Raw genomic sequence first — 26,005 nt, 5'->3', positions numbered from 1 at the left:
ACAGTTGTGTGGTTTCTATTTCCATATTAACACGTTGTTAGCCCTTGAAATGTATGTTAACAATAAGCGGTCACACAGCGAATCATTTGTTAGAATACAAATTGATGTTTTTTTTGTTTTTATATAAAACTCATGATAAGAAAAACTTGAATTAATTATTTCAAGAATATTTGAGTTCATTTTTAACAAAATTCAATAAATGATGAACAAAAATTGATAATTAGGCAAAATGGATACGTGAAATAATATGACAATTTAAAGACACTTTGAGACCCACATATGACAAGTTTACTCGAGGATTCATTCAATTTCAACTAATAGAATTCAAATCAAATAAATATAATTGTAAACTAAAACAAAAATATATTTGACTAAAATATACAATGAAAATAAATTAACTACAGTCGAAAATAAAGAAATAAGGTGAAAGACGGGTTAAGAAGAACCCATATTGGGGACTCAATTTTTTTTGTGTCTTTACCCATTTAATTTGAAGCTTTAAATTTCTTGGAGTTACACCCACAATATTAGCTTTCTGAAACTTTCATATTTAGTTTCTTTTCAAACTTCATGCAGAGGGAGGCAGACTCAATTAGAAGAACTTGGGCCTCCTTTGCCCAACATTGAAATGCCGGGGGGAAATAGGGATTCAAGTGGAAGGAATTGATGCACAAATATAGTAAAGAATAGGAAATAAAAATTATTTGTATATACAAAAGCAACTGTGAATATGGGGACTGAACAACGATGCAAAGGAATTAACTCACAACAGTTGAATACAATGAACTAGACAGGATAAACATCAATAAAACCAATAGATAATTTTTCTGGTCATGATGGAACCTACTACACTCTTCTTGTAGGTCATCCTAACCCGTAGTCCAAAGCCATAAGGAACAGAGTACCAAGCAAAGACAACAAGAAGAAGTACAAGCATAGAACAACACAAAGAAATGTAATTGACAAAACTATCCCAAGACCCAATATAACTTAGTTGTTGATCTTCTAATCTTAAATATGAGTATAAGGCTTTCACAATTTCAATACAAGTACATGTTTTCGTTATATAAAATATAAAGACTAAGCCTAGAAAAAACACTTGTAAACCGGAAGCTCTAGAGGACAGGAGCTCACCCTAATCTTCAACATCCCATTTTTTTCCACGACTAAAAATAAAAGGTTATAACTTAACTGAAATCTACAAGGTGTAGAAGTGTGGTACGAGTACCAAAAAGAGTACTCATCAGGAAATGCCCAACTTAACTGTAAAAGATAACAAAGAATAAACACCAACTAACAAGAAAAAGATAACACGGGTAACTAAAAATGAGATATTTAAGTATAGCAGAAAGAAAATTTATAAATACGAAAGAAAGGGTATACAACTTAGGGTAATTACACCCTAACATCAATGTTATTTTATAAAAGGAAAAATAACAATTTTGGTGAGTGAGTTAGGATTTTTATCACATATAACTTCTAATAATTCTCTTATGTATAATTGGACTTTAAAATTGACAGAAGTTGACTGCTTAACAAAATTATCATAAATCAGAGAAAATGGAAAGATAGAACCTTGAATAAGTTGGGTTTTTAGGTCCAAGAATACATTTGAACTATTGATATAGAATAAAAATGCGTTTGATGGTACCAAACCGACCTAATTAAACCCGAATTAGTACTTCCAAGTGTCATGCATCCCCTATGAAAACCTTTTCATTAGACACCACCTTGAAAAAAGTTTACCCTCATTTGTCAGGTTTTATGGACAAAAACTATACTTCTAAGTAAATTAGGATTAAATATGCTTAAATGCATCACAAAGGAAATCAAGGAACATTTAAGTTAATCTGAAAAAAATTAAAAAAAAAATTATTTTGAAGTCCAAAGAACAAGTAAATTATTCCTATTTGGATATAAACAACTTGTTAGCCCTTGCAATGTATGCTAACAATATGCGGATACTCGGCGAAGCATTTGTTTGACTAAAATTTGATTTTGCAAAAAAATTAAAACAAATGATAAGAAAAACTTGAATCAATTATTTCAAGAAATTTTGAGTTACTTTTAAAGAAATTGAACAAGTGATGAACAAAAATTGGTAATCACTCAAAATTTATAATCAAATAATTGGACAAAGTAAAGAGACTTTGAAACCCACATATAACAACTTTTGTAGAGGATTCATTCAAGTTCAATTGATAGAATCCACATAAAATAAATATAATTGTAAACTAAACTTGTAACAAAAATAAATATGACTAAAATATACACTAAAAATAATTAACTACAATAAAAAATGAAGAAATAAGGTGAAGAGGGGTTAAGAAGAACCCGAATTAGAGACTCAATTTTTTAAAATTCATTGCACATTTAATTTGACACTTTAAATTTCTTGGCCTTACACTTATAATATAATCTTTCTCATCCTTTCATATTAGATTCCTTTGCAAACTTCAAGACAACATAGGGAGACTCAATCAGAACGTTTTGGCCCTATGTGTCCTAACACCAAAATGCCAAGGGATAATCGGGAGTCAAGTGGAATGAATTCATGCACAAATATGGTAAAGATGCCCGTTAGTTCTAAGAAATAAAAATTACTTAAAGATACCCAAGCAACTATGATTATGGGGACTAAACAACGAAACAAAGGAATTAACTCACAACAGTTGAACATAATTAACTGGACAAGAAAGATACCAATACAGTCAATACCCAATTTAGATGAGGCAAAGAAGGAAACTAAAACAATCATGAATTATAGATGTCACAATCCAATTTCTCAGTCCAAGATGACTCCTATTACAGACATGTTGTAGGTTATCCTAACTGGTAGTCCCGAGCCATAAGTAACGTACAACAAGGCGAAAGACAACAAGAAGTAAGAGCATAGAACAAGGAGAATGGTAATTAACAAAACCAACCCAAGAACCGAAATAAGTTAGTAGTGAATCATGTTATCTTACATATGAGTATAAGGCTTTAGAGTGACAACACAAGTACATCTTTTATCTAAATACAATATAAAGACTAAACATAGCAAAAACAAATATAAACTAGAAGCTAAAGTCGGAAGGAGCTCACCCTAATCTTTGCCATCCCAAGATTCCCCACAAGACTAAAAATGAACGGTGATAACTTAACTACAATCTAACTGGGTTAGAAGTGTACTATGAGTACCAAAAAGAGTACTCATCAGAAAACGAGCGACTGAGCTCAAAATATAGCAAAAGTATAAACACCAAGTAATAAAAAAGATCAGGAAAAGAAATCGAAAACAAGGGGTAAGCTTTTGGGACACAACCCACCAGGATCGAAAACCTAATGACATAAATTCTCACCAAAAGTTTCGAGTCCTAAACAACCCATGCCCCTAGCCAAAATGGCCGTTCAAGAGATGATGAAACTGTCATAATTGCATTTTGAGAATGTCTTTTGAACTTTTGACTGAAGTCAACCGTCAAAGTAGAGAGGCTCCAAAATAGTTAAACTTGCACGAAATCCAAAAAAATGACCCGATGATCGAATTATCAGTCCCATGAAGTCATAAATATCACTACATGAAAGCTCTAAAAATTAAAAAGATCGAATAAACAAAGAAAAGGCCTAAATGGTCATTAAAATAGACATACTAACATCTAGAATCTAAACTTACTGAGAGCAATAGATTACATCATATTAAAAGACACAAGAACAAGATCGAAACAAATGCACAAAAAAGAGAAAATCTTAAACATTAATGAAATCTCTAAAGAGAGTAATTAGGACTAAATCTTATCTACAGTGAAGCAAATTACCTATATACGAGCATAGTAGACAAGAAAAACGAACAAGGGGAAGAATTTACCTATTCCAAAGCAACAAGCAAGAGGAATACACCACCATCAAAAGATGAGCTCTGGCAAAGCTCCAATGACTGGCAAAGCTCCAATGAACCACCAGAGTAAAATTTTGAGTCTAAACCTTTGTGGTTTTTTGTCAGAACATTGTCCTTTTCCCCAAAATTGTAAATATCGATTTGCAGAATAAATCATAATGTTTTCATAAATCTATGTAGATACTTGAATTAGTTTTAGCCAAAATACCTCATCCTTATACAAAAAAGGATCTATATCATAAGTTGTTTAATAAATATTAATCATATAGGATCTCACCTCTAGATCTGCATTTTTATTGGACGTTCGCACCTGAGTCTGAGCAACATTGGGTCTTACTATGGAGTGAAAGATCTCATGACAGTGTATTATGTGAATACGCTCTGGAGTGGAAAGCCCTTAAAGAGGTTGTGATAGTTATGGGAGCAACAGGAACGGGAAAATCTAAACTTCCCATAAATCTAGCCAACAATTTTCCAATAGAAGTTGTGAATAGGGACAATATAAAAGTTTACAAAAGTACTTGATATATAGTAACAAATAAAGGGATTGATGGTTTAGTACTCTTTTTCTTCAAAATGACATATTGTGACTCGCTATGAGGACCTTTATTGAAAATGAACTTGCTAATAGATCTATGGAAAGGCTAGATCTTCCTGTCCTGCTTGGCCCATTACAATCTCCACCTTAGATTTTTCATGAAAGGAACCATATAAAGTTGGATCGCTGAAAAACTAACAATAGTCATTGTGTAAAATGTTATTATATCTTAACAAGAAGAGATATTTAAAGTTTTAAATGTGTTGTTTAATTCTTTTTGTAGAGGCAATGTTAATTTGATGCATGTATCTCTCTATATATTGAAAATGAATTGCTTGTGATTGGCCAAGACACACCTTTTAGAACACTTGGCAGCTTTTAATTCGTTTTTATTTTTACCCATATCTGCCACGACATTTAAAAACATGGCCTCATCTTGTTGGCCTTGAATTTGTTTGAAATGTCGTGTCATTAGTTGGGCGACATAAGTTTGATCCATATATATAGTTTGGGTTAAAAAATAAAAATAGAATTATATAATTTGTAGTAACTTTAAGACATTTAACAAAAAAAATGACGTATTTATTTAATTTTGATTGTTGTTGTCGTATAACGTATTTTATTATTAGTTTCAATATCATATATATTTTTATCGTTAATAAAATTTAGTTTTTGCGTATAAAAGTTGAATTAATCATTAGATAACGACATAAATTCAATTTATGTAATAAGCAATTTTGTATGACCATATCATAATTAAACATTTCTTCTTGTTCGTTTTTACTTATAATTTAGTCACCTTATTTCCTTCTTTGTACTATCTTTTTATAGTAGCTCTACCTCATAGTCTACTTTTCTTGTAGTTTAATAATTCAATATTCTATATGTATCACATAATGTAATAATGGGGTACACCACAATCCATCCAAATGTTGTATTTCACTAAGTATATATCCCTCTTATTTAACTATTTTTAGTCAGACCTTTTTTTCTAAAGATTATACTTTTGGAGTTTGGTTTAAAAATAAAATAACAAAAAAATTATTTTGTTAGTATGTTGCATAGTGTCCGGAAATATTTTATCGATTAGTCTAACAAAATAAAGTAAAAACACTCATACTCATTTGAAGATGAATCTTCCGTCAGATGTGATTTTCGAGTTATTATATTGAAATTATGTTTTTTTATGTTAACCAATAGTTAACAAATAGTTAACCTATATATATATATATATATATATATATATATGATTGCCAACAAATTCATTTTAATATATATATATATATTAAAATGATTGCCAACAAATTGAAAATAGGATTTCTCATAAATTACATTAATTCTTGCCTATCCCATTTTGACACCATCTTATGTCACGCTGGTGTCGTTAGCCTAGCTGCATGTAGACTACCCTAGCGGGAAAATGGCCCAGATTTTTCCTGAATTTTGTTCTTCCTAATCAACGAAAGTTTGGATCATTGCATACATATCAATTTACCTCTCGTTTGGTACCCAAACAACTAGTGAATGTGACATCACAACCCCAATTCGATTATCACTAACTTAGAGGATTGGTCCACTAAGAATTCATGACGAATGTCGACCTTCCACTTAATTCACATAGAAGAATGCTATAACCAATAGACTAGAGGAATATATGAAACCCACTAGACGAATCGAATGCATTACAGTTACATTGCCTGGCCCGCCCCGTAAAGGTGTGATACTTCCCGCAAAGGCGGGGCTTTTTGGAGAGGATCTCCCGCTGATGTGGGAGAGCCAAAAACATAAAAGGGGGAGAATGGAAAACATTTCCCTATTAATCCCTTGAACTCCCAAAAGCTCCTCTGATTTCCTTCTCAACCATTCATCACTAAACATCAAAATTTCAAGTGAGTTCACATTCGTTACGATTTTCACTTCATTACTTACTTAATAACGATTGCATGCTATTTTTTAGTCAGATCGAATTTGTTTTTAGGTAGTTATTTTAAAAATTAAATTAGATTTCTATTTTGATTGAAAAATGTAGCATGAGCACTTCATTTAAGTACCCAACATTTCTACAATGACTTGGACGTAAGGATTTCATAAGAATACGAGTATTTGGTGTAAAAACGGGTACGAAAAGTTGAAGGGTATGTTGGTGTGAAACTCCATAGGTATCTTTAGGAGTTATTTGCCAAAATAATTTCTTATTTATGTTCTACTAGGGCAGTTTACATACTCTGATCTACTGAACTTTTGTCTAAAACGGAGGGTTTGGGACAAAAGGCGCAATTATTGCTCCTGGTGTTCGTCTCTGTTAGCCTTCATAGTGCCATGGCAGCCTTCATAGTCATGGAAGGGTGGGATTATAGACATTATAGCGGGATATGCCCGACAGTTGCCTTATCCTTAACGTCAAAATTTCTCTTTTCTTAATTATTAGCCTCATACCAACTATCCTATCGCGTTCTAACTTATATTCAACTTATTGCAAGCTCTCTAAATGGTAGGTCAAAAACAACGAACACTTGTTCTTTGTTCGGTTTCCCTATGCCTCTAGTCCAGAGAGGTTCCATTTCTTTCAGAACACTTAATTTTGCTATGAGAGCGGCTTCCACTTACTGAACTTGGAGGAGAAGGATCATGGCTTCTATACTCGTCTCATGGACTTGTGTTAGGCTTCCTTGACCAAGGCTCCCTTGGATTCCCACTCTACCTAGGTGAGGGAGTTCTATGCCATCCTTCCTACCACCCGCTGGGATGACTTTTACCCTGTCATCCATGTCTAGGGAGTTAATATTACCCTGAATATCATTTAGATCAAAGAAGTACTAAAGTTATTCAAGGTCTCAAATATCGAGTTCGAGCCCAAGTTTCGATATATGGATCTAGGTTGTATAAGTGATACATTGATTGAACCTTCTAAACATGACCACATCTACTAAGCTACAATATAAGGCATTACTAGCACTAATTTTTCATCGGATGCTAAGATGTGGATGCACTTTGTTACTAGGAGGATTCTCTTGTTAGACAACTGCACCGGCGTGACCTTTCCCCGGGCCTTGGTAGGGAAGTTCACGATACAGGGCATCTAGTTAAATAAAGGGGTGCATACATTAAAGAGAGGAAGATGTCTACGGGTAACAAGAAGGATTATCTCTTGCCGGTTTCAGTACTGCGTTCTGCAAATAAGAGGGAATGCCACTTTTTGATGAGGATGAGGTATTTCCTATGGTTCCCCATTTTAATCCTCTTTTGGTCAGACAAGGCTCTACTTCTAGGAGAAAAAGAAAGAGGATGGGCAGGGCTAGAAGCAGTAAGGCGGTCATTGATTCGGACAATGAGGACCCACTCTCAGGTGCATAGGTTGACGAGGATCTAAAGGTTGTCCGTAAAAGGAAGGGGAATTCCTTTGCTGACATCACTCTAGTTCCCCCAACACTACCCTAGAGATTAAGATGCTCCATCGCCGATTTTGTTAGGAGAGGAGGAATACCTTAACAAGGGATTTTCCCGACTCTGGAAGACTATTAAGGTCATATTTTATTGTGCTGCTCCTGATAGGGAAATTCACCCAGTCAAGACAGAGGAATATGTGGAGCTCCCTATGATGAATAGGTCCTGGGCTGGTGTGATCACCTAGAGGACCTTTAGTCAAACATTGACACCACACAGAGGGTTCTTGAGTTGGGTTTCGCCCTTATTGGGCTTGTAATTACAGATATTTGCTTCTATCATTCGACTCTCTTAAGTTTTTGTAGCACTGAGATGCTTGTTTTTGCTTTCTGATACAACCTTGTATTTAATCTTAAGGTTTTATACTATACTATTTCTATTTTAGGACAATCTTAGGCCGGTAGGGGTGGGTTCAGATATAATTTGAGGTGTGAAATTGTGGGTTAGGAGAACCAAGGGAGATAGGCTGAAGTTCTGGCTAACTTTGGTGAGGATATTCCGCTCTGGTAACCTCGCTATGATGGGACTAATCCCTCCCCAATGGCTCAGATGGAAACAGAACCCAGGTTAATATTTTCTGGGTCCTTTTCTCTATCCTAATAATTCCCAAAGGTTCAAGCCTTACCCTTATTTTTTTATACTTCTTATACCAGGATAATCACTTTCTACCCCTAGCCAATCCCTCCGATATACAAATGAATTCATTCTAATTAATTTCGCACCACATCCCTCGGATACATTCACATGATTATTAGTACACATAATTTACCTCATCATATTCAAGCAATTACAATCTCATATTCAAAATAATTGAAGAAAACAAGAAGCACCCACTCACATATACATGTAGCAACTCAATGACAATCCATAAGTTTTTAATAAGTAACCCTGCTGCATAGAGGACCATTACTGAGCATCTCCCCATTTACATTGCCCCTTGGGCCAAATACAAATTAGAACCTTCCAAGTTCCAATTTGCCTTGCTTGTGTTCCTTTAGTTGTGACACGACTTCCAATTCACTTTGCTTGAGATATAAATTGGAATTAGGAGATACCAATTGAACATAACTCATACCACAAGTGACAATTCACACGAAAGGAGAGAAGGAGCGATAATACTTCTTTGAATGCTTATTACCTTCTTGAAGATAAGATATGGACGTCAACACACAATCCACAAAAGTCTAGTCCATTTCTTTTTCTTGTATGGGGAGAGCGACAACCTAGGATCTGATACAAATTTTTCATGACCCAAACCACCGGTCGTGCGGACAACCACTCTGACACCTAAGTAGGAGACATATTCTAATTGTTAGGCATGTGGAAATTTAAACACAACAAAGATAATTACCAAAAACATGACTTTTATAAATAACCTTTTCATACATACTTTTCATTAAAACTTGTAAGGTAATTTAACAACTCTTATGGATCTAGTCTAAACAGGTACAATAATTACTAAGAGTGCAATTGTATAAAATAATTAAAAGACACAACTCCCACCTTGAGGAAGGAAGAATAGAAGTTGTTGTAAAATATTTTCGTCTTCACCTACTGAAACATCACCAATCCTTCACACAAATAATTTGAAAAGACATAGTAAGAGTAGTATCAGTACAACCACAAGTATAGGTAGGCATCATCGATTAACTCGACGTCCACCACATAACATAAGATATAAAATAGTAAGATAATGAATTAAACCTTCTTTGTCCCTTCTGTGAATACCTTTCATCTACACCAGTACTCAAATTTCTAACCACTTTCGTAACAACTTACAGACCCGATTCAAGATCATATCCTAAACATACTAACACAATAATTAAAAACCCAAATTGACCAACAAACACTTCACCTAAAAGTTGCGCCACTCTCTTACCTTCCTATCTCATTACAAACTCATGATCACATTGTACACTACGAAAACTTCCTAAACATTAAGTCTAATATATATCCCCAAGGTGAAACATACCTAAGCATATTTTATCACATATGCTACCTCTACTTCCCTTTCGCAATTAAAACAAATGGTAAACCATTGTTATACATTACTCATCACTTAAACCCTTTGCCCTTCCACTATACCCTAGTTTCTACTCTATCACAAGGAAAATCCAACATAAACAATCACAAAATATAACTACTAAGTGCAACTTATATGATTCAACACAACAATATCATAACATTTAGATTTAGAATAGATACAATAACATCAACATGAAGAGCAATTCTTCAATATCACAATCTGTCAAGTAGTTGGTCCTCTCATTGAACACAAATCCAAATTGTTAGTCAACCAAATCGTGCTACCCGATCCCATAGTTATATCGGAATGAGGCTACACGATCCTAGTTAGTTATGTCAAAACATGGCAATCCAATCCTAGTTAGTTATGCAAAACTATGTGAATATGATCCATCTTTTATGCCAAAACATGGCAATCTAATCAAAGTTTGTTATGTCGGAACGTCGCAATCTTATCAATGAACACACCACAATCACACACACAAGTGTATTCTCAATAATCATACAATCATGAACTATTTCATGGCTTATGATTATTTATCTATCTCATTTACAACAAGTGTGAATCATCAATGCAACATTATAAGACAACAACCTGAAAACGTAGAAACATCATAGAATCACAACTATTACCTACAAAGGGTTCCTCATCACGTACTTTAACAAACCATAATTCGACAATCCTCAACCATACATTTTTAAGGCTTAATTCTAGGGTTTAAATCATTAATCATTCAGTGCACGAAGGCCTACACATAAATCCTACTATTAATTCACATATAATACGTACTGAGCAGAGGATGAACTATTAAAATCGTAATACCTATCCTACCAGGGCGCCAAATAGTTGCACAGAGTTATTAACTTTGATCCCTGTATTTCGAGCTTTATGATGATTAATTTGACATGAATACGCAAGATATGATCATCCTAATGCTAGAAATCTCTGCCATTCCCGAGCTAAGAGCTGCTTTTCTCAAGTTTCTAGGGTTTTTATGACTTATTTCAGTATTTTAGAACGATGGAGAAGATAGGATTTCACATAAATTACATTTTATTTCGCCTATCCCGCTCTAGTGCCAACTTAAGTCACATTGGTTCTGCCTCCCTAACAACATTTCGCCCGCCCCTACAAGACACAGTCCCAGATGCTTCTCAAATTTTATCCCTCATAATCAACGACGATTTGGGTCGTTACAAGTAAATCAGTTTCTAAACGCCAGGAGCTCACCCTAATCTTGGACATCCCAAGATTCCCCTGACTACTCACAATCAACAGTCATAACTTAACTACACTTCGTAGAGGGTCAACGCGTAGCGTAAGCACCCAACAGAATACTCATCAGGAAATGACCGACTAAGCTCAAAAGATAGCACAAGCATAAACACCAAGTAGTAAGAAACGCATAACACAAGTAACTAAACATGTAATACTAAAGTAGCAAAGAAATAAATAATATAAATAGGATACAAGGGCTAAAAAAATATGTCCACTACCAACCTAGATCGGAAGCCTTACGAATACTCTTACAATAAGTCTTGAGGCCAAAATAAAGCATGCCCCTAGCGTAAATTGTACCTTCATGAAATGATGAAGCCTTCATGATTGTATTTTGAGATTTTCTTTTTAAAATTTTAAGGAAAGTCAACCATCCAAGTACAAAGGCTCTAAAATACGTAAACTTGAACAAAATTTAAATGAATGACATGATGATTGAATTGCCAATCACATTAAGTCATATATATTACTACATGAAAGCTCTAAATGGAATTAGGGAGTTAAAATCTTCCTTTAGCACTAAAATTTCATAAACATTCAAGAACTTGGCTGGGTTCGTCTCCTAGCGCTCTTAAACGAAGCTTGAAGAATAAAAGCGATTTTCTAGGGTTTCAAACTAAATTTGCAAATGAATCATTACGGAGAGCCCAATCCTAGAGGGAATAATACCACTATGGTGGCTTACAGATGATGGCGTAACTTATTTAAGAGTTTCATACCCCCATTTCCTAACACACCTTCATCCCATGACACTAAGAAGATACCGTTTGCGCTATGATGAATTTAGGGAGTTCTACTCACCTGAATTTGATTTTGTAAAGATGTACATGTTTATTAATGTCTTACTTATCTACTCACATAGTCAAATCCATAAATAAATCTCTCATTTATAACCAAATTTATCTTGACCTAACTAACTTTAATTTCGTCCAAGTCTTGACTATGAAAAAGTTTTTCGGCCCAAAAGTTTTCTATGTTTCCTTTCAATGACGAAGGGAAAAGGTCATTACATCCTTGCATAAATGCTATTTTATCAAAGGAAAAATAAATTTTTTTGTCGGTTAGTTAGAATGTTATTCACATATAACTTTTAACAAATTTTTAATGTATATTTCATCCATAAAGTTGACGGAAGTTGAGTGCTTAACAAAATAATCATAAAATAGAAAAAATGGCAAAAAAGAACCTTGAATTATTGGGGTGTTTTGGACCAACAATACACTTGAACTATTAAAAGATATGATAAAACAGCCTTTGTTGTTAGCAAACAGACCCAATTATACCCGAATTATGACCTCCAAGTGTAATGTATCCCCTATAAAAACTTTTTTATTATTTTGAGATTGGACTCCACCTTCACAAAAGGTTACCCTCATGTGGTTATCAGACAAAGCACTTATTCGACTAAAACTTCATTTTGTTATTTTTATTTAGAACATGTGATAAGAAAAACTAGAATCAATTATTTCAAGAAACTTTGAGTTAATTAATAAGAAATTGAACAAGTGATAAAAATTTAAAAGTCAAATAATTTGACAAAGTAGAGGATTCATTGAAGTTCCACTAATAGAATTCTAATCAAATAAATATAATTTGTAAACTAAACATACAAATAAAATAAATCTAACTAAAACGTACAATGGAAATAATTAACTACAATTAAAAATATAGAAATAAGGTGAACAACGGTTTACAAGAACCTAGATAGGTTACTCAATTTTTTGAGTCTTTGCCCATTTTATTTGACGCTTTCAAATTGTGTGTCTTACCCCTACAATATTAGATTTCTCATACTTCCATATTAGATTCCTTTTAAAATATCAAGTCGAGGTAGACAGACTCAATCAGAAGATTTTGGGCCTCTGTGGGCCAACATCAAAATGCCAAGGGATAATAGGGAGTCAAGTGGAATGAATTCATGCACAAATATGGGTAGTGATTAATGAAAAAATGGAATCAACTCATAACATATGATCACAATTATCTAGACATGAAACTAAAATAATCACAAGTTATAGATGTCATGAATCGATTTCTCAGGTGATGATGGCACCTACTACACCCCCCCCCCCCACTAGGTAATTCTAACCCATAGTTCGGATCCATAAGAAATGGACAACCAAGAGAAGGAAAACTAAAATTTTATGCCGATTCAATAGTAAAATAATCAGTCTCTTGGGGCAAAGGAACACATTCTAGAAGATCCCAAAGAGAGGATCGTGAGTTGGGTTTGTCAAACTTCACCCTAACACTCACTTTCCATTTACCCACCCCAACAAAATAGCATGTAATTGTCCAGAATGAATAAATATAAAAATAGAGTGGCAGGTGAAACAAACCTGAGGCGCATAGCATTGACAATCAACAAGTAGGCGGGTCTGGTTTCCAAGAACCCTCAAAATCAGTAGTAAGGAGACCATCAGTGGTGCACACTGCAAATTAGGCACCCCCAGTGGGGATCCTCTACCATCCTTTGGTCTAGAACTAGATGCTCTACAACCTATATCTCAAGCCCTTATCTGGCAGGTCTCCTTATCAATCAAAGAGGCACTCCTAACAGCCTCAAGGTGCGTCCGCTCCTTCTTCCTTAAATAGGCATCCTCTCCCTCAGTAGTGCAGATGGAATGATGCCTGTTAGAACAACTATGTGGTTCATGTGCTGGCTCAGTAGGGGATGTGAATAGTGTAACAAGCACAGTGTCCTCTGCTAGCTAAAAGGGTTCACTCTCGGGCTCAATCCCCCTCATCTTCAGATTGTTCTCTACATCTTCCCGAAAACTCGCCATAGCCTCCTAAAGAGTATTAAAGTCAATGGTGAAGGTTGGGTGTGCAAGAATCCACAGCTCAAATGCTTCAAGGCGCTGTGAACTGCCTTAATCTTCTACTCCGTCTGCTGGGCCACCCTTTTCTCAATACGGTCCTCAGCCTCAGCATTGGACTTTTGCATCCAAGGATGTATGTGATGCAACACAATATCCATCTGGGCCTCTAATTTTTGGACCCTCTCCAATGGGGCCAGTGTTGTTGATAGTGGAGTAGACCAGGAGAAACTGGTGTTCTACTATTGGCGTGGCTGGACTCGGTCGAGGTGGTGTCCGTAGGCTCTAAAGTGGTAGGGTCACACCCTTGGTCTAACTCTACCGTGTCTGCCAAGTTCATACTTAGCAGGTGAAACTTAACTTTGGGCCCTCTTCACAGTGCCTCTACATTGGCCTCATCCTTGATAGGACCTATATCAATAGTGCCATTCGGAGTGTGGAGTGTTTCATAGTGCTAAATGGGCACTTCGGCATCCCTACATAGACGGAAGATCATACACACGAATGGGGAAGTTGTTGAGGATTTGAAATACCTCTCATGTATCACCGTGATCAACCACATCGCGAAGTCGATCTCCAGACCATCCACCAAGGTTGATACTAGTACCTTTCTATCCAAGTAAGATATTAGATGCTGCTGTCAGAGATGGGCAGTGGCAAACTAACATCCAGATGAACTTCGTAGTGAAGGTGAGGTCGGACTTCATGATCAACCCTCTCGGATCCAACACCCAATCTTCCCCCTCACAGTCGATGGATTGGTTTTAAGGAAGCCACGTTTTAAGTGTCTTTCGCTTTTTCACAACCCTTTGAAACTTGCCACTTTTGACCATCTCCCACCTGTAGTCAATCTCCGGAGTCAAGGGGGCCCGAGTAATATTAGTGGAGCTTCCATACATGAAACAGTCGATGGTGACTGGAAAAATATCCACCTGGTAGCCCCGGACTAGCAACATGGTGAGCGCGCCATGTTTGGAGGGTCTCACTCTCCCATTCAAAGAACTCGTGAGAGTCTCCACATAGGAGGCATAAAACTCTCGAACAATCTCCTTGCTTTACGTCCCTCACTCTTACCCATCTAGTTGAGCATGTGGCAGGTGAACAATCTCTGCACATTAGGGACTATGTGAAGACTCCCCGTAAGAACTCTACGCTCGACCGTCACCAACCGGGCCATCATTGCCTTGTCATTAAGCACCTTGGCGTCCCTTAAAGACTTGATCTTGACCATCTACACACCATTGGTTTGGCTCACCCTCAACCGATGCATGACCATCTGCTTGGGGTGCCGTTTTAGACTCTAAGCTAGTAGCCTCATCATACGAGTCTTGGTGACAAGGTTCCTCCTATTGATTTGCTACCTGTGATATCAAAATGAAAGCAGTGGCCTCATTCGATCTCGAAGAGGGGGAAGATCATGATCCTAATGCATCTGCAAAGCCAGATGCTCCTTCAGAACTCGAGGTAGACCGAGACGGTGTGCCTGTTAGACTAAGCTTCTCATTAGACAGAGAGGAAGTAACTACAATAAATATCACCTTCTAGGGTACCCCTAGTGGCTCGTGCAGCTGGTGTGGGGGTGTTGATGCTTATAGCGACATACTCGGGATCCCTTTTATCCCGAAGTGCCAGTCATTCGACGGGATGGTTCCACGGACCTGGACCTGACCCTGGAATAAATAATGATTGGTTTTGGGGCCATATATACCTGTAAATAAGTTGTTAGTCTCAAAGCAATCATACTACACACTAGAAACAACAAAAACAATGAGAAAACACAAAAGCACATTCCTGTTCAGACCTGCACTATTGGTTGATAGGCACTATCGATGGGTCGTCGATGAATCAAGGGACCATCAAAAGGGTCCGTTGTTGGACACTTAGAATATATTCAGCTTACTTACATCTTAAGACCTCTCAGTTCGAGACAACAGACATGAAAAATGGCTCGTTGGTCAACTGACGGATCCTATTCCACTTCCGCCATATCAGACTTCAGTAAATTTAAGGGTGGGTCAATCGGCGATCCATCGACGGGGTCTCGTGTTGTTGGTCTGAGATAGTTTTTCAGTCCTTGTTTGAATTCCCCATTTTGACACATTTGAAGACCAATACAAGTTTACCCAACATATAACAAAAATCGAAAGACATTTTCTTCATTTTAAGGGTTTCAATTTCAAAAGATTCATGCTTTAGTTCATCGATGCTACAAAACCTTGAGTGGGAAATCCTATCATTACTATCATAAAAACATTTAAAACATATTATACCACAACCCACTCATTTTCTATCATTCTAAGGGACATTTAGTACTAGTTTCAACAAGCAACAGCAACCAATTTTTTTCCCCAAGTCAAGACACACTTTCTAATTTTCGTTTCGAACAATGTATAAATAAGAATTCATAAGGCAAAAGGAATTGAAATATCTGATAATCGTATCGGAGTGATTGGGAGGGTGATACTTGCAAAATCCTACATGACCTACTTGAACACTTACCAGATAAATTAATGGGAACGATGGGGAATTCGGAGAAGAAGAGTGTTTTGGGAATTTGGGGAGTTTGAAGGAATTTAGATATTATAGAAGGAAGAGATATGATGTTTGCTGAAAAAGGAAGGAAATGAGGGAGGAGAAATGGTAGAGAAAGAATTTTAAAAGATTTTGGAGGTTAATGAATGGCTTTAACTTTTAATATTACCGGTCAGGTCGGGTCGGGTGACTGGAACTGTGGACCTACGAAACCCCGTCGATGGTCCATAAGACAGTCGACGGACCGTTGACTGAACCGACAATTGCAACAAGACTTAGAAATTTTTTGAGACATACAAGGATCTACGGATACCATGAACGATCCGTCGATTGAATAACGTCCATTCAATTGGGTCCGTAAATCAGTGCACCAGACCATTTTAAGCAGATTCTTGGTTTTGGTCCCTGCACATGTGACACCCGTTAAGTTATTCTTGTTGTGTTTTTCTAGAATCTTTTGCGATACGGGCCCTAAACTAATATCTAGCCAACACTAATAAAAAACTAAAACATGAGGATGAGCAAAGCAAAATGAAACAAGAAAAATGCAACTATCCTACAAAGAAAATAAAAACTAATGGTTGGCTAAAGGGTACATCATGAGTCGACTCCAAGAAATGCTTGATATAACATCGCGGCACAACGCAAAATCCTTGATTACTTAGACTTCATCAAGGTGATATGCCTCAATCACTTCATGGACACTCTCCGCATGCCAAGGTAGATCTTGATCCTTTGCCCGTTGAATGTGAACTTTGCACCCTCCTTATTCTCAAACTCAACCGCTCCATGTTGATACACTTTAGTGATAAGGAAAGGTCCCGCCCACTTGGATTTGAGTTTTCCAGGAAACAAGCGTAGCCTAGAGTTGAATAGACATTACAAGTCCCTAACCGCAAATTCTCGCCTTTCAATATTTTGGTCATGGTACTTCTTCATCTTCTCTTTATAAATGGCTGAACTTTCATATGCTTTTCTGTGAAACTCATCAAGCTCATTCAACCCATTATGTCTCTTCTCCACTGCTTCATTCAAATAAATCTTTAGTTTCTTCATCGCCCACTTGGCCTTGTGTTCTTACTCAACTGGCAAATGACAAGCCTTCCCATATACAAGTTGGTATGGAGACATACCTATGTGAGTCTTGTATGCAAACCGGTAGGCCCAAAGAGCATCATCAAGCCTCCTTGACCAATCTGTTCTATTTGCATTTACCGTTTTTAATAGGATTTTGCTTTATCTCTCGATTGGACACCTCAACTTACCCACTAGCCTGTGGAAGGTATTGAGTTCTCACATTGTGGCGAAGCCCATGTTTCTATGATATCCTTTTAAATAACTTGTTTCAAAAGTGAGAACCTCCAATACTAATAATGGACCTAGGTGTGCCAAATCTTGAGAAGATGTTCTTTTTCAAGAACATGGTGACACTCTTACCTTCATTGTTGTCAAGTGCTATGACTTCTACCCATTTTAACACATATTCTACCACCAAAAGAATATATTTCATCCTACGAGAACTCACAAACGGGCCCATAAAATCAATGCCCCATACATCAAACAAGTCAATCACTATAATGGAATTTAAAGGGAGCTCTTGCCTTTTTGAAATTGCTTCATCCCTTTGGCACATATCAAATGACTTGGAGAACTCATGAGCATCTTGGTGAATAGTTTTTCAATGGTACCCAAACTGCAAAATCTTGTCGGCAGTCCAAATACCGCTATGATGTCCACCCACAGGCAAGGAGTGGAATGCCTCCAAAACACTTAACATCTCATTTTTCGGCACGCAACGACGAATAAGCCCGTCATCACAACTCCGATAAAAGTAAGGCTCATCCCAAAAGAAATTTTTCACATCATGCGTGAACTTTTTCCTCTAATGGAAGGACATGTTCGATGGGACTATATCAATGGCCAGGTAATTCCTCAAATAAGAAAACCATGGAATCAAATCATTAGAAGAGGCCAATACATGCTCATCAGTGAAGGTATCATCAATTTCAGCCTTTTCACCTAACTCTTGCATAGCTTTATCCTCCAATCTGGACAAGTGATCGACAACTTGATTTTCACTCCCTTTTCTATCTTTCACCTTAAAATCAACATCTTGCAATAGTAGCACCCGTCTAATCAACCTTGTTTTCGCATCCTTCTTCGCCATCAAATACCTCAAAGTGTAGTGATGAGTATGCATTATGACTTTCGTGCCAAACGAATAGGAGCGAAATTTTTCAAATGCAAATACTACTGTATGGAGCTCTTGTTCAGTTACAGTGTAATTCTTTTGTGATTCATTTAGGGTCTTACTTGCATAATAGATCGGGTGAAGTATTTTATCCCTTCTTTGTCCAAATACAACACAAAGAGCAACCCCACTAGCATCACACATCACCTCAAATGGTTTGCTCCAATCTGGGAAGTAACTACGGGTGCAGACACCAAGTTCTCTTTTAACTCTCCAAACTCCTTAAGACAAGATTCATCAAAATAGAATTCACATTCCTTCTCAAGTAACATGCACAGAGGAGATGTAATTTTTAAGAAATCCTTAATAAACCTCTAGTAGAAGCCTCCGTGTGTGAGAAAACTTTTCACACATTTTACAGAGATGGGTGGAGAAGGTCTCTCTATAACCTGAACTTTTGCTCGATCAACCTGTATCCCCTTCTCTGAGATGCGATGACCCAATACAAAACCTTCTTTCACCACAAAGTGGAATTTTTACCAGTTTAGCACAAGATTGCACTTTTCACATTTTTTAAGAACCTCGGCCAAATGACTCAAACACCGATCAACGAAGTCGCAAACAATTGAAAAATCATCCATAATCACCTCAATAGTGTCCTCCACCATATCGAATAATATCGACATCATACATATCTGTAAAGTAGCTGGTGCATTAAATAATTTTGTACGGAGACATACCTATGGGAGTCTTATATGCAGTCCACTAGGCCAAAATAGCATAATCAAGCCTCCTTAACCAATCTTTTCTATTAGGATTCAACATTTTTGATAGAATTTTCTTGATTTATCAATTTGACACCTCTACTTGCGCACTCGTCTGATGATGATAAGGAGTGGTCACATTATGGCGAACCCCATATTTCTTTAATAGCCTTTTGAACAACTTATTGCAAAATTGAGATCCACAATAACTAATAATGGCCCTAGTTGTGCAAAATCTTGAGAAGATGTTCTTTTTAAAGAATGCGGTGACACTCTTCCCTTCATTGTTAGAAAGCATTATAGGTTCCACCCATTTTGACACATAGTCCACCGCCAAGTATATACTTCATCCCATAAGAACTCACAAACGACCGCATAAAATCAATGCCCTAAACATCAAATAACTAAATCACCAAAATAGGATTTAGAGAGAGCTCTTGCCTCTTCGAAATTTCTTCATCTCTTTGGCACCTATCACATGACTTGGCAAACTTGTGATCATCTTGGTGAAGGGTCTGCCAATAGTACCGACATTAAAAAATCTTGTGTACAATCTGGACACCACTATGGCGCCTACCCACAGGGAGGAGTGACATGTCTCCAAAACATTTAACATCTCAACTTCTAGCACACAACGGTGAACAATCCCATCAGCAAAACTCAGGCATAAGTAAGGCTCATTCCAAAAGAACTTTTTCACATCATGTATAAACTTCTTCCTATCATGGAAGGATAAGTCGGATGGGACAATATCATTAGCCAAATAACTCACCAAATAAGTAAACCATGGAATTAAATCATGAGAAGCAGCCAATACATGCAGTTTCATCAGTTTCAGTATAGTCACCCAATTCGTGCATAGATTTATCCTCTAAGCTATACAAGTTATCGGCAACTTGATTTTAGTACTTTTTTCTATATTTTACCTCAAAATCTAACTCTTGAAATAATAGAACTCATCTAATCAACCGTGTCTTCACATTCTTCTTTTCCATGAAGCACCTCAAAGCGGAGTGGTTAGTATGCAATATGACCTTCGTTCCAAGCAAATAGGTGCGAAATTTTTAGAATGCAAATATCACTGCAAGATTCTCGTGTTCAGTTTCCCTCTAAATCTTTTCAGCTTTATTCAGGGCCTTACTTTCATATTAAATAGGGTGAAGGATTTTATACCTTCTCTGTCCCAATACAACATAAAGTTCAACACTACTAGCATCACATATCACCTCAAATCTCTCACTCCAATATAGGGAATTAATGATGGGCGCTGACACCAACTTCTCCTTCAACTCTCCAAATTCTTTCAGATAGGCTTCATCAAAATAGAATTTGCATTCCTTCTCGAGTAATTTTCACAAAGGATGTTCAATTTTTGAGAAATCCTTAATAAACCTCCGGTAGATGCTCGCATGTCCAAAAAATTTTGTGACACCTTTTATAGAGATGGGTGCGGGATTCTCTTTATAACTTCAACTTTCGCTTGATCAACCTCTATCCCCTTCCCTGAGATGAAATGGCTCAATACTATATCTTCTTTCACCATAAAGTGACATTTTTTCCAAATAAGCACAAGATTACATGCTTCAGACCTTTTGAGAACCTTGGCCAAGTGAATCAAACATCGATAAAAGGAGTTGCCCACGACCGAAAAGTCATCCATGAAAACCTCAATAGTATCCTCCACCATATTGGAGAATATTAATATCATACATCGCTAGAAGGTGGACGGTTTATTATACAACACAAAAGGCATTCTCTTAAAGGTGAACGTCCCATAAAGGCAAGTAAAAGTAGTCTTCTCTTGATCCTCCTGGGTAATTGATATTTGATTGTAATTTGAATGCCCATCAATAAAATAATACCATCATTTTCCTGCAATTCTATCCAACATCTGATTCATAAAGGGCATAGGGAAATGGTCCTTGTAAGTCCATGAATTCAACTTCTAGTAATCCATAGAAACTCTCCATCTAGTCACCAGCCTCATTGGAAAAAACTCATTCCTCTAATAAGGAACTAGTGTCATTCCCTTCTTTTTTGGAAACACATTAAATAGGGCATATCCAACTACTATATGCAATAGGATATATGACGTCGGCATCCAACCAATTAATGATCTCCTTCTTTACTACCTCTTGCAGAGGTGGATTCAACTGTCTTTGATGCTCAATACATGGCTCTTGATCGGGCATGCGTTGGATTTTGTGTGAACAAATACAGGGAGGAATCCCAATAATGTCCACAATAGTCCAACCAATGGCTCGTTTAAACCTTTTCAGAACTTCCACTAGACACTTTGCTTGTTGCACATTCAAATCCGCTTCAATAATTACCAATAAAGTGTCATCCCTACCCAAGAATACGTACGTCATATGAGGTGGTAGAGCCTTATTCTCTAATTTTAGAGCCTCCTCAATAGATGGTCTGGCGGATGGAGACTCACGATGCTTTATATTCTAACTCAAATTTCTTTATTTTGGACCAATATTCATTTCGCTCAAGTGTCGCAACCAATGACCTATACTCTTCAATACCATCACTTGCAAAATTCATGATCATTGCCTGTAGTGCCTCGACACCTAAGTGTTCTTCAATTTTCACCTCAGACACACTCTCAACCTAATAGGATATAGCAGATACCATTTGGAGTTCATCACTCTGCTTCATTGGCCTACAAATATTGAATGTTGCTCCTTCATTGTTCAACCTAAACTTCATCTTCCCTTTCTCCATAGCAACAAAGGCATGACCAGTGGAACGGAACAACCTTCCAAGAATGATAGGAACCTCAAACTCCACCTAAAATTCATGAATCACAAAATCAGCTGGAGATATAAATGACTCCTCTTTTACGAGCACATCATGGAGTATCCCAATGGGCTTCTTCACTGTTCGATCGGCCATCAGTAATCGCATTGCAGTAGGCTTTGGGTAACCCAAACCCAATTTTTTATAAATTGAAAGAGGCATGAGGTGTATGCTTACACCTAGTTCACATAGTGCTTTAGAAAAGTGTAATAATCCTATGGTATATAAAATAATAAAAGAGATCGGATCTTCCTTTTTCTATAAAAGAGACCTTGTAGAAATATTACTACAATGCTGCATTCGGTCATCATCCTCAAAACATATTGGTCTCTTCTTTTTAACCATATCCTTCATAAATTTAGCATAACTAGGCATTTGTTCCAAAGCTTCTATCAAAGGGACAATGATGCAAAATTGTTTCAACATAGTGATAAAACGTCGGTAGTTACCATCCTCAGTATTCTTCACCAATCTTTGAGGGAATGGTGGTGGAGGTCTACGAAAAGGGACCAATTTCTGAGGTACCTCTATTTCTTTCATCATTTTGTCCACCAATTCATCACTAGTTTCCACCACCTCTTTGTCTTTTCTCATCTCATCTTCTACCACAGATGGTATAGGTGGATCAACAGTTTGCTTACCTCCTCGAGTAGCGACTGTCATGCAATGTCCATCAGTTTTAGGATTTTCAGATGGTATTTTTAGGAAGAGAGCCCGGTTGGCATGGGTACGCAATAGTGGACAGTTTGACCAGTCGTAATTCAGGATGCTTAATCGAAAGTGCATGTGCATCCACCTTTTGCCCAATGTTTTCTAAATCACCTCGCAATTCCTTAGTTTCTCATCACTAGCATCAAACCTCCTCATTATCTTCTGTAACATATCCTCAACTCACGCCAAATTACCTCCACTATCCCTAGGAGAAACTTCCCAATTTTTGAGGTGGTACATAGGTCTCACTCCGATCATTTCTGTTACCATACTTACCCCGATTGAAGTTGTTATCCCGGTTAAACTTTCCATCTCAAACATACTGGCCCTCTCTATCATAGTTACCAGAGTTCTGACCTTGATTTCCTTGACCTTGCCAATTCTCCTAATTGTAGCCTAGGGTGTTTGGGCAGGAACCCCCCGTCTCATCATTCACTTCATAAGTATCCTCTTTATAATAATACTCATCCGCTGGGGGAGGTGGTTTAGTCAAGTAATTCACCGCATTTACCTTCTCTGTACCTCCAGTGAAATGATTCAGTACTAACACAAGCTGAATTCTCCTTTCAGCCATCTCCTAACGAATCTCATTTGTCCCAAATTATGTGTAGCTTGCACTGTGAAGGTGTTTATCCCAGTGTTTGTCTTTCTCGTACTCCAAGACTAATTATTGCGAGAAATTTTCTCCAACTTATCTGTGATCTCGGCATTAGTGCACTCTCCATAAGAAACCCCCGCAATAATATCAATAACTACTTTATTGTGATCATTTTGACCCTGATAGAAGTACTCTTTCAACGATACATCATCAAAGTGATGGTTTGGGAAACTCCTCGAAAATGCAATAAATCTATCCGAAGAGCTACTTACCAACTCTCCAAGTAGTGCCACAATGTTGTTCACCTTATCCTTGTGATTAAACTTCTTGGAAATTGGATAGTACTTAGCAAGGAATACATCTCCCAACTGATTCCATGTGTAGATGGAATAATAGGGTAGCTCAGTAAACATACTATTGCTTCTCTCGTCAATGATAGCGGAAACACCTGCAACCCGATGACGTTCATATACAAATCTTGCCAACCTATGAAACTGAATTTAGCTATATGGGCATGAGGATCCTCTAATGGTAGTCCTGAGAACAAATCCTCTACGGTTAGAATCTGTATCAAACTACTCATCACCCCGAATTTTTGCCCATGGGGTAGACGAGGTAGGACAAAGGGTCCATCAGACTCAGTGATGTTCATGTTAACCCTATAGAACTCTTGAGTTCGTGGGGCTAGAGATTGCATCCTCAGAGCATTATGAGTTGGGTTGTCCATAACTACTTTGTTATGAACATTAACCGACAGAAGCGCATGACGAAGTGCCCCATCACTTAGGTTATTAGGGTTCTATTGATTGTTCATTCTCCTTAAAGTACGGTTTAAATCTGGATGAAATGGGTTGAGTGTCTCATGTTGGCTCCGTTTACTTGGCATACACCAGAACCATAACTGAAAGAAACAAAACAAAACAAAAGTAAAATTAGGAAATTTTTTACTGAACTTTAATATTGTTGCTAAAGTTAATCTAAAAGTCACTTTCCCCAACAGCGGCACCAGAATTTGACACACTAAAATTACACCTCCCTAAGGAACTGTAAGTAGTCGTATAAAGTAAAGAACTCAACTAGTAGGTTGACGTCGATCCCACGAGGAAAATGATTTAGACTTTACTTTAATGGGTGATTATTGGTATTTCGTTATCTTCTTTCCAAAAGCACGTAATTAAAGGGGGGGTTATGAAACAAATCTTCATAAACTATTTTAAGAAAAATGAGTAAATAAAAGCAAAGACTTAGTTTTTATAATTTATAAGAGAAACTAAGGTGTAAGTGTTCCCCGTTGCATCATAACGTTGTATTCCTAGCTATAACAATTCTTCCCTGTTGATTTTCATGCAAAGTGATGAGTTAGGTATCTCTAAATATTTTGTCCAGCATTTAGAGAATTTCAACCCACACCTTTGTCCGCTATACACTACTAACCCTTACCTTTACATCATATTAAGCATCATAGTTGATGTATAGCTTAGTTGTTACTTCACACCAATCAACACTAGCCTATTACCTAGTATCCCACTAAATCTATGTTGATAATTCTTTTCTTAATAACTACCTCCTTGGTCTGGCAAGTAGCAACAAGGCGAGTTCTAACATTAGCAATTGTTAAAAAGACTTTTGAATGTAAGAATTATCAATACATGCAAGATCATATTTGAGAATTGTTATTTAGCTAGGATTACCTTGTTAATAACCCATGGTTCCCAAAAACCTAGTTGTGGATTTAGTTACCATGCTAATAAGTCACAATTAATAGTTATTAAGAATGAAATCATGAACTTACTTTGACAATTAGAATAAAATCTAGAAAATCAACTTGAATTAGCAAGAAAGCCTTGAAAACCACATCCGGAAATTGAATTAATGCTAATGTTTGAAAAACCCAATCCCCAAACACAAAGTAGATCAAAAGAAACAATGTCTAGCCCTAAAAATGAGGTTTTAAACCCTATTTATAGAAAAAAATTGTCCTAAATTAAAAGGAATTAAAATAAGGAAAGTTGTCCAAAAATGCAGTTGTAATCGACGACCCCCACAGACAGACCATTATTTGTCTCCGTCAGTCCACACATAGAATCATTTTTGTCCTTAAGATTACGTCCTCTCTGAATCAATTGACGGACCGACATCATGGTCCATCAATGAGTTTACGGTTATTTGATGCCTTCTGTTGCTCCATTCTTATATTTTTCCAACTTCGGGTACTAGACTATCTCTGATCTCATCAACGCTTGAACAGGATGGTTCGTCGATCAATCAATGGACCATCGATCCTCTCTGTAGCCCCACACTTGGTCATATTTCCCCGAGTTTTCTCCAAGTTCCTGTACTTCTGTCAACTTCCACAATTTATGGACCGTCGATGGCCTTTGTGGGTCACTTCTGCACTTTATTTCATCTACCTTCT

At 36.9% G+C, this 26,005-nt stretch overlaps 1 protein-coding gene across 1 annotated transcript; it reads right to left on the bottom strand.

The window, feature by feature from the left end:
- Nucleotides 1-22,091: 22,091 nt before the first annotated feature.
- On the bottom strand, nt 22,092-23,565 carry LOC104645080 (uncharacterized). The gene is made up of 4 exons (XM_069292139.1): nt 23,409-23,565; nt 22,571-22,936; nt 22,326-22,459; nt 22,092-22,271 (listed from the first exon to the last, which is right to left on the bottom strand). Exons 1-4 carry the CDS (start codon nt 23,563-23,565, stop codon nt 22,092-22,094), a joined length of 837 nt encoding a protein of 278 aa, XP_069148240.1.
- Nucleotides 23,566-26,005: the final 2,440 nt, after the last annotated feature.

Source organism: Solanum lycopersicum, chromosome 12 (assembly GCF_036512215.1).
Source record: "Solanum lycopersicum chromosome 12, SLM_r2.1".
NCBI lineage: Eukaryota > Viridiplantae > Streptophyta > Magnoliopsida > Solanales > Solanaceae > Solanum > Solanum lycopersicum.
This window is presented reverse-complemented; position numbering and strand designations above follow the sequence as displayed.